General features: G+C 35.2%; 1 protein-coding gene across 1 annotated transcript; it reads left to right on the top strand.

Annotated features, from left to right (window-relative positions):
- The first annotated feature begins 958 nt into the window (after nt 1-958).
- On the top strand, nt 959-7,273 carry GCL1 (GCR2-like 1). The gene is made up of 6 exons (XM_089805321.1): nt 959-1,440; nt 4,975-5,156; nt 5,286-5,397; nt 5,749-5,898; nt 6,126-6,443; nt 6,576-7,273. The coding sequence occupies exons 1-6, from the start codon at nt 1,297-1,299 to the stop codon at nt 6,915-6,917; spliced, it is 1,248 nt and encodes a 415-aa protein (XP_089661447.1). The 5' UTR covers nt 959-1,296; the 3' UTR covers nt 6,918-7,273.
- Nucleotides 7,274-10,359: the final 3,086 nt, after the last annotated feature.

Here is a 10,359-nt window from a genome sequence, read left to right as displayed (position 1 = left end):
AGGAAGTTCAATCTTACCTTTTTCCTATAAATAACAAGAAAAATATTTATTGAAAAACTAATAAGAAATTTCCTTCAACTTAAAAGAAAAAATCAAAGGTTGAAGACCCAACCACAAGCCTTACTTTGAGGTCTAAGCTCCAACTATTCATCTTACGAATAAGACAGATGGAATTCTATTGTTTTTTATTGATATGGATCAAGACCTTACACACATTATCCTTTGAACTTGATCAAAACTTAGATGACAAAATGGCATCCTACCTTCTTCCTATTAATAACAAGAAAGAGAAGGTGAAACACCACATTTCCTCATTCCTATCTAGAACTAGTTAGTTGGAGAGGTGCTATTTTTTTTCTCCTTATCAAGAACAAAACAACATTAAAAAAATGAAGAAGTAGACTTTCCTTTTTCATATCCATATCAATTACTCTTTCGTCTTCCTACCAAGAATAAGAGAGGAAAGTAGAAGTATCATTTCCCTCTTCCTCACTATGTCAATTATCTTAGATCATTCAAATAAACAAATAACAAGAACTTTAAAATACACATAATTAATTCATCTCAAATGATAAGACTTCAAATTTATATACAAAATGCAAGATATTAAAATACTTATATATTTGAATTTGTCTAAATTCTTCAAATAAAATATGTATTTATGCTGTCACACGGGAAAGGGAAGGGAAACATGAAACATGGTCCAACATTCCATATGGAACATGGTTTGTAGACAAATGTCAAACCATAGTGGTGGACAGACATGGTCCACACCATCAACGAAACAAATAATAATTAAACACGCTTTCTTGCTAATGTGGCCAATTTTAGCAGCAGAATTGGATTACTTGGAAATAAAAATACAAATAAAGGAGGCACGCAGAAACTTTCCCAAGCAAACCCTGCGCATACGGTACGAAGGAAGATATCATTTTGAACGGTGTATTCAACTTAATTGACATGGACATTTCAATATTTTCCAAACAGCTGTTCGATCCAACGCCTTCCATGTGGAGGGAAAATTCCCTGCAATTTACACATGTTTATTCTCACACTTCACCTTATGCGAATCAGATTGTCCGAAACCCCATTTCCCACCCCATTTTTTTTAAAGAGATGAGGACCTGGCCAATGGCGGTGGGAATATGAAGTTTCTCGCTCCATTAAAAACTTGTCCACATGTTTCACACTTTGTTATATATACAAGAAACCCAATAAATAGTTGGGCATAATGGAATTGCAGATACGCTTCATTTCAATCTTCGTTGGATTATAGGCATATTTTGGTTGAATTTAATGGCAGATCTGTATTTTAATCACAACCTAGCAGATGAGGAGGATTCTTGGAATTGCGAAAAATATGGAAATAATGTGGGTGAGGCTTTTCCATATCCTACTCACCAGACATTCCAAAAGGCAGCACTCAATTTGAAAGACGAGGTTAGTAAATTAGGATTTCAGATATGGGTTTTTGATAGTGGGCTCACAATGAATTGGGGTTTTTTTTTCTGTATGAATGTTAAAGGCTTTGTCCTGAATTTTGCTGGCAGTTTTATGCAACTTTGCTGTGTTTTGTGTATATTAAGTTTTTGAATGGTTTTGTCAATGTCCTGTTCTTACATGGTTAGTGAAGTAATGACCAACTTTTTCTATTTGCCTTGACCTTTAAACATTGACAATATCCCTAGCTCTTCGGTACCACAGTTTTTCTAAAAATTTAATGGGTTTGCTATGACGAGTTTAAATAACTGGCGTCAGGCAAAAGAAAACGTTGTAACCAAGTTCATATGTAAATATTCTTCTTCAGCGGGTTCTCCATAGTCTTTCAACCAAGGTACTTTGGGGTGTTTCAGAAATTGGGAGAGTTCACTAGAAAAATGAGCGAATTACATAGGGTGATATGATTATGCCTAGATATCTTCTTTTCTTCTTTTCTTTCTTTTTTTTGAAAAAAAATGAGGTAAAAATTTATTAAGACAAAGGATTACAACAAGGAGTTCTATCCTAAGCAACAAGTTCATCAAATTCTTGCACCATCTCATAGGGAAGTTGTCCCCTATTCATAATATTCCATCATGGAGCATGTCCAGAAGTCCATTCGGCCAAACAATCAGCAGCTTTGTTCCATTCATGAGGAATATAAGTAAACCTAATGAACTCAAGAGAGGTACGAAAGAGAAGAATTTGATTAACAACAGTGGCTAGTGGCCAACTAACATCCTCGAGCTTTTGTAAGGAAAGCAAGTTCACCACCACTTGGGAGTCAGACTCATAGATAATCTTGCGCCATCTCCGCAAAAACACTGTTCCACAACATATAAAATAGCCAGAGCCTCCATGAGATTGTTAGTGTAATCACACCCTTATGCATTGAAAAAAAGAATTTAACATCACCATAACTGCAACGAGCCACTCCCCCAATACCAGCAGGACCTGGATTTCCCCGGGAAGAACCATCAGTGTTAATTTTCGGAAATCCATGGGAGGAGGAGTCCAATGCCCATCCTGATTCACCCGACCTTTCCTCTGTTGCCAAGGCTGCCCGGGCATTCTTTGATACCTTTGAGTTGCAACCCCATCCTGAAAATGAAAATTGAGGCGATTGCATACAGCAAGATCAACTGGATCCATACTCCCATCTAGTGCACACTTCACTTGAATAGTTCCCAGAAGAGAATGTGAGATCTTCCACCAAAGATGCATAACACCAATCCGAACATCTTGAAATATTCGGCAATTCCTCTCCAGCTAGATATGTGAGAGAATGAATGATGGACCAACTATCCTTTGTTTAAATAGCATAAAGCTATAGAGTTTAAACCAAGCGAGACGGTTGAATGCGAAGGGATATTGATATGAAGCCTTCATGTTGATGTTAGCATTTGATTAAAGCGGTTTATTTAGCTTTGAAACAAAGCGAGGGAAAACGGAGGCTTGGGTTTTGTGTATTTGGTTGGGACTTTAGTAAATAGATTTTATTTTAGGCTAGCATGCCACCTTAAGATTTTTCTAATTCAGTATTTTTAATTATATTGAATTCAAATAGAAGCTTCTTTTTTGGGTCTCATTTTAAGCTAATTGAGTGTGAGCATAAGGACACTCTTGAATATTTTATGTTCTATGGGTTAATTTTGAACTGTTCCATTTTACAATCTATTTTGAAATACTACCTTTTCTTTTTATTTTATTTTTTAAATAAAGTAGAGTTGATTTTTTTGGTAGAGTTAATTTTTTTTAAGTTCTTGTTATTAATTTGTTTGCTTTTATAATAGTGTTCTCTACACCATTCTTAGAATTATGTATTTTTTAATATTATGTCGTTAGAACTAATTTTCTATTGACTTTTCTTGTCATCTATTGTTGTTACTTATTTTCTTTCGTATTTTTATTATATTATTAGAGTCTTTATTGTTGTCACTGACTTATTTCTTTTTCTTTACCCAATTCAATAAAACTAATATTTCTTTGACTTTTATTATTATTTTGTTTGTTAGTGAATCTTATTAAATCAATTTTTCTTTTGACTTTTGCTATTATTTAAGTTAATTTTCAATTTCGTTGAGTTTTTCTTATCACTATCTTGTTAGGTCTTACATGATTATTCTTTATATTCAATTCAATTAAATTGATCTTTATCATTATTATTAGTTTATGATTTAAGTCAATTTTCTTAAGATTTTTGTGCTTCAACATAGGTGTTCTCTATGTCTAATAAAATTATTGACTTTCTAAATTTCTATCACTACTTTGTTCCTAAGCACCCTTCTCTACATCCAATCCAATTAAACCAATTTTCTATTATTTGTTTTTGGTTTGCCCCTACATAAATATTCCTACAATCAATTTGGTTTTTAAACCAATTTTCTTTTGGCACAGTTTAGACCTTTTTATCGGCTTCATTTGAGGTGGCAAAATTTAGTGTAGTAGTGATTTCATGGGCTGAAGAACTATTAAAGTTATCAGAGTGTTATATCTATGTATTAGCTTCATCTGGAGAAAAAAGTCCATATCACTAGATGAAACATATACCAAAATGCTAGTTCCATATTTTATTTCCTCATTGCTATGCATCCTCATAAAAAAGGACTTATCTGATCCTCATTACTCTGCATCCTCATAGAAAAGTTCTCTGATTTTTACCTCTTTACTGTGCATCCTCATAAAAAGGAATAATCTGATTTTTACCAAGTTCCGAAATCTGTAGAATGTGTGAGGTGCTGTAATTTGTGCCATTCAATTAGAAGGGCCTTGTACTTTTCAACCCTTACCAACTCAAAAGTAGCAATTTTCAACACTTAATATTCCATCTTATATATTTTCATGGGAAGATGAATCAGCTCACTTCTAATATATTATCTGAGAAGTTGTTCATCTGCTTTCCGGGAAGATCTGACCAGAGCAGATATGTAGAATTAAGTGGATAAAAACTCAATGGCTGCATGGAATCAATTCAGTTACCATTATTATATCTGATACTTTCATTTAGTACAAGAGTTTAATAATAGATTTCATCATATAAGTAAATATATTGAAATTATAGTAGATGGTAGAAATGTCAACAGCATGAATTTTCTACTGTTCATGGTATTAATACTTTAATATGTAGAGATTTTTGAAATTCTAGATATATAACATAAAAAATAATAACAAACATCAACATTTCTGGTTATACTTAACGCGACTATACTTTACATCGGGGGCATTCTCTTCCCTTCTCAAACTCAATCTCATCCTCATGATAGGGAATCATGGAACATGACTCAAAACATTGTTACTAATTTCTATGTGCTAGACTTATTTTGTATCTTTCCTAGATTTGTTTAAATTCTGATAATTGTAGTTCATCCTTATGCATCGGATGATTTCCACTTAAATTGGGATGGTAACTAGTAAGAGTACAATTTTTTCCACTTAAATTAGGATGGTAACTAATAAGAGTACATTTTTGTTACGCATTTTTGTTTTCCTGTTTAGATGGTGCAAGCAACATGGACACAGCAGGACTTCCGCTGCAGTGATCCAAGCATATATACTGGATTAGCCGGAACTGCTTTTCTGTGTTTCAAATCATACCAGCTGACCGGTAATATGGAGGATTTAGCATTAAGCAGTGATATAATTGATGCTTGTGCTGCAGCGGCAAGCAATTTAAGACAGTGAGTAATGGTGACAGCTTACCTGACTTTTGCTTGTCAATGAAATACTTGATCATAGGTTTTGGTTCTTTGCATCTGTTAGTTTATTATCATTATTGGGGTACTGACTTTCGAACTGTCATGTTGTAGAAATGTGACTTTCCTCTGTGGCAAGGCTGGTGTATATTCTCTTGGAGCAGTTGTTGCAAAATACAGGGGTGATAAGCAAAGAAGTGACTTCTTTTTCAACCTTTACTGGGAGGTATGATAAAGCTGGAAAACCCTAACTTATGTTCCAGTCCTCAAAAGTTCTTAGGATGATATATTTTAGAACAATTGTTCCTTATAATACTCTCACTCTCTGGTAGAAGGAGGAAGCTGTTAAATTATGTGATTAAGATCTGATATCACTTATTAGAAGTGGCAGTCTCTATCAATATCCGATATAACTGTTAGACTTATAGAAGACATAAGAAGCTGTAATGAATCCCCCAAGGATCACTGACACACTGTCAACACCCTGTTGTCTTTAAATTGTTGTGTAGAACATACTACTTATTGGTTTTGACTGAAGATTGTAAATATTTATCTAATGAATTTTTTATTTCAATAGGTAGCGCAAGAGAGGGGACTTGCAGTGGGTCCTGAGGAGGGAGGTCTAGGGATGCCATATGAATTGTTTTATGGGCGTGCAGGATTCCTGTGGTCTGCTCTTTTCATTAACAAGCATCTTGGTCCAGAAACAATCCCCTGGACTGTATTGGTCAGTATTTTGCTCAACAGGTTTTATTGGGGAACTAAATAATAACTAATAAGAGGAAACTATATAGAGATGGTGACGTACTTCAGTTTCACATGCCACTTAGTCCCTAATATCAGGAATTCATTCATTTCATAACTGTGTGCTCCTGTCCACTTTTTATGTTTTGGGAGCTATGATTGCTGTCATCTATTCTGATGTACCCTAAAAATCAAATTAATTGATTTCAGGGGCCAATTGTGGATGCTGTGATAGCTGGTGGGCGAGCAGGTTCATCGCATACACCTTGTCCATTGATGTACCAATGGCATGGGACAAGGTATTGGGGAGCTGCTCATGGACTTGCAGGAATAATGCATGTTCTTCTTCACTTTCCATTGAGTGCAGAAGATGCAGCAGATGTGAAGGGAACATTACGCTACATGATTAGAAACCGTTGTATTCCATCTGGGAATTACCCATCTCGTGAAGGGAATTCAAAAGACAAGTTTGTGCAATGGTGTCATGGTGCTCCTGGTGTTGCCATGGCTTTCTGCAAAGCAGCAGAGGTAAGCCTAGAAAATTTTAGGTTTTTGGGACTTGGGCGCATGTGATTTGTTTTAAATCTGAGTAAGCACTATAGGTGAATATTGCGCTATGGTCAGTTAATCCTAATAGACTTCCATCATTGCCTGTATTAGGTATTTCCAGAGGATTCTGATTTCCTTCAAGCTGCTATTGAGGCAGGGGATTTGGTATGGAAGAAGGGTCTAATCCGAAAGGTTGGGCTTTGCCATGGCATTAGTGGAAATACTTACACTTTTCTTGCCCTTTACCGTTTGACAAAAGATAAACTGTATCTTCACCGAGCGAAAGCGTTTGCTGGCTTTCTTTACATGAATGGAAGAAGCCTCATTGCATCTGGTCAGATAAACGGTGGAGACCATCCATATTCTTTATTTGAAGGCTTAGGCGGCACTGCAAACTTATGGTTTGATATGGTGAAGCCTGATGAAGCGAGGTTTCCTGGTTTTGAGCTATAGAAACTTTGCATGTTTAAACAATGCTTAATACCTTACAGATGTGTATATAGCAATGCATTAGCTACACAGTCCTGTATATTTTTTATCAAGAAATATCACTTAGAAGTTGGCCAGTTTTGATGCAGTCGCAATCACTTGGCTTCTTAGTAGCCTTTTTTTGAGTGCACTAAAATTTGTATTTGTTGATCCCATTCTAAAGTCTATACGGCTTTCCTCAAGGAGTTTACCTTCATCGTGTTGTTTTTGAGCTGAACTTTTTTCGAGTCGTCAATCAATATTGAATCAAAAATTCTATGTAAATTCTCGACTACCATGGTTTACCTTCTTTTCAAGAAAGAGAGATTTTTCAAGATAAAGAGATTTCTTGAAGTGCTTACAAGTTACAAACAGGAGTCGTAGTTTCTATTGGATCAAATTTATCATGTAATTTGAGGCTTCCTCCTCCTTTTCAAGACACTGAGCTTTCTTGAAGTTTCGAAAATACAAATCAGATATAGCTTTATTGAATCAAATTTGACATTTGGTTAGCTTTTCAAACCGTTCACATGGAATAAGTGAAAACATAACTATATTATTGGACATTCTTTTATTTCAAAGATTCTAAGAAATTTCTCTTCTCACAAAATCTACTAATCCGTGGCTTGTTTTTTATTTATTTTTGAATCAATTTAAACATTTGAGCATGGAGAATGCCGACCTCCTTTACATTGATTCGACCCAGTCACCCCGACATCGCTGTTCTGAAATATCCAAATGACTCGTGTATTTTTTTCCCCAATTCCTAGTAGACAGTAAATTCTTTGAATCACAGCAAATTGAAGTGATCAACTCTATCGGAGTTCTCCCATAAAGCGAATCTATGTGAATTTCTTCGACGGAAATTATCTTTTCTAATGAAGTTTGAAGGCTCAATAATGATTTTTAACTTTATGTAAAATTGAAATTTGGCAGCTGTCAATAAACTCAGAGGAAAGCCCATAATCCTAAAAGCTACACCAGATTCATTTTTATTTCATCTTTAATGATTTTTCGTTGTCATTTTTATGTAGCTTATGACATATAGCTTTTGATTTGGTTTTATTATAGGGTAGTTGACAATCCCGCATGTGGGAGTGTTTTGGCCTTGGAGGTAGGGAATTCGGTCAAAGAGAGATGTGTGTCTCGGTCATTTCTAAAAAATTTGGATGTAGTGCTAACCGAGTATTAACCTATTGTGTTAACCGAGTTGCAGCGTTAACTGAGTATTAACTTGTCGTGTTAACTGAGTTGTAGTGTTAACCGAGTATTAACTTTTCATGTTAATTGAGTTCAGTGTTTACCAACAATGTTAACCAAATTTGCAATGTTGATCGAGTTCATAGTGTTAAGTGAGTGTTCCTTCATGTGCTGAGTGAACCTAATAGTTGTTGATACTCGGAAGTGGTTTTTTGATGCTCGGTCATGTCTTTTTTCCAAATTTGTCCTAGTTGTTTGTGTTTAGTTTTAGTGTGAACCAACCTTGGCATTTAATTTGGTTGTATTTAATCTCTATTGTAAGCCAACTTGTGGCTTAAATGTGCATATAATGCAATGATTTATTTAATTTGTAACATATTAGGCTGACCTGTGGCTTAGTTGGGTATAAGTAAGAGGTCTTGTGGAGTCTTTAGTCACAATCATCTAGCTTGGAGAAGAGGATGGGGCAGAAGAGCGAATTTGAGAAGAGCTAGTAACCAAGGCTTGGGAAATAAGGAGATTGCTTGGTGGGCTTGTGAGCAAAAGTTTAAATCTTCCTTGGAGGTTTCTATGAAAGTGTGGATTTGGACTAGCTAGGGTATGGATTGGATCTTGAGGGATCTTGCAGAACTATTACTTTCTTTGTACTTGGTCGTAATCAAGAAGGCCTTACAACCTGACACATTGTATGTAATCAGTTATTTTTATGAATAAAGAGTTGTGTTTTGTATCAGATCTTGTATATTGTAGTGTGTTTCCATTGTGTGGTTATTTGCTAGGTGCTAGTACATCCCCTTTGGGGATTCTCCTGCCTTGCACTGCATTAGATGGTATCAGAACGAAAGTTTTCTTGAGTGTGTAGACAGATCGTCGAAGCTTAGGTAGTTTGTACTAGGACCTAGGGTGAAGATATTTAATTGAAGGTTGGATTTGGTTGATTTTTTGTGGAAGGTTTATGAAAATATTAGAATATGCCTCCAAGACAATTGGACCCTAGAGTGATTGAAGATCTTTTTGATGTTGTGGAAGCAAGGATTTTAGAGAAGATTAAAGCATAATTTAGATTTGAGATGGTGTTGATGAAGAGTGAGATGATTGTTGAAATCATAAGTATTATAAGTGGTGTACCTTAGCATGCAGGTACTGAAGATGGTTAGGAGGAATATGTTGCATACTTTGAGGTTGTTGGATCAAGTGGTGAGGACAAAACTTATCATGTGGAGAGATTTATGGGAGATAGGGTTCATCAGTTTGTATTGTTTCTCGTTTTTGTTTGTTTTTCATTCTTGTTTTATTTGTTGCCTTTTTGCGAAACTAGAGATGCTGAATTCATTTTTAGCCCCTAACAGTTCGAATCCCCAGTTAGAGCCAATTGTTACTCGTGTAAAAGACCCATATAATTTTGTTCAATGATTTTCAATGACTCCCTTTTTAGCTTGAATTTTGAACTTTGAACCTGGAACTCAATTGAGTTCAATGTTCAAGTTCACTAGCTTATTTTTCTGTCGAGTCTATAAATGCAAATCTCTTTCTTTTCCTTGAAGTTGAACTCTAAACTAAGTAAGTTCAAAGTTCAAAGTTCAACTGGCTCGTCCAGATGGTTGTTTAGGCTCGGTGTTAACATAAAATTTATTGAATATTGGACACTTTTGAAAGTGAACTTCGAACAATCATTTTCTTTTAAACTTAATGGTTTGTCATTCATGTCGTTTTGATGAATTTGATGATGGTTTCATGCACCTAAATTTCTATAATCATTGGCTTTGAACTTGAAATTTTAAATTCTGAATAGTTCAAGGTTTTAGTTCACAAGCCTAGAACATTCATGGAGACTAGCAAGTGGCAGTACAAAGATGTGTCTGAATCTTTCTAAAAGGCTGAAGTGACACCTTGTGATAAATGATTGGTACAAAGTGTGGTGGAAAGATTTGTTATGTGCGAAGGCAAATACTCTCATCAATTGATTTAGTGCTCCTGTCAAATTGATACTTCCCATATCAATTCATGATGCAAGTATCCATTTAAAGGCTTTTCTAAGTTGTTTTCTTTTTCATTATGATACCAACAGTAAGTTAAATAATCACCCTTGTATGGAGTCATAGGCGTTCTGCAAAAAAAATATTCATGGAAGTACATTGTTATTTCTCCAACATGGTGAGTTTCTTTTACCTCCTCAATGGTTACTGTTTCTTCTTTCAGTTAAGTGAGAAACTCTATTAACCTCCTC

The sequence above is a fragment of the Cupressus sempervirens genome, chromosome 10 (assembly GCF_028749045.1).
Source record: "Cupressus sempervirens isolate cs-2001-9-10 chromosome 10, ASM2874904v1, whole genome shotgun sequence".
Lineage (NCBI taxonomy): Eukaryota > Viridiplantae > Streptophyta > Pinopsida > Cupressales > Cupressaceae > Cupressus > Cupressus sempervirens.
The sequence above is the reverse complement of the archived record's forward strand: the minus strand, read 5'-3'. Positions and strand labels throughout refer to the sequence as shown.

Bases quoted from the DNA above. Each gene is read 5' to 3' on its own strand.
- GCL1 (XM_089805321.1), top strand. From the start codon at position 1,297: ATGGCAGATCTGTATTTTAATCACAACCTAGCAGATGAGGAGGATTCT. The intron at 1,441-4,974 runs GTTAGTAAATTA...TTTCCTGTTTAG, and splicing joins CACTCAATTTGAAAGACGAG to ATGGTGCAAGCAACATGGAC. The intron at 5,398-5,748 runs GTATGATAAAGC...TTATTTCAATAG, and splicing joins TTTTCAACCTTTACTGGGAG to GTAGCGCAAGAGAGGGGACT.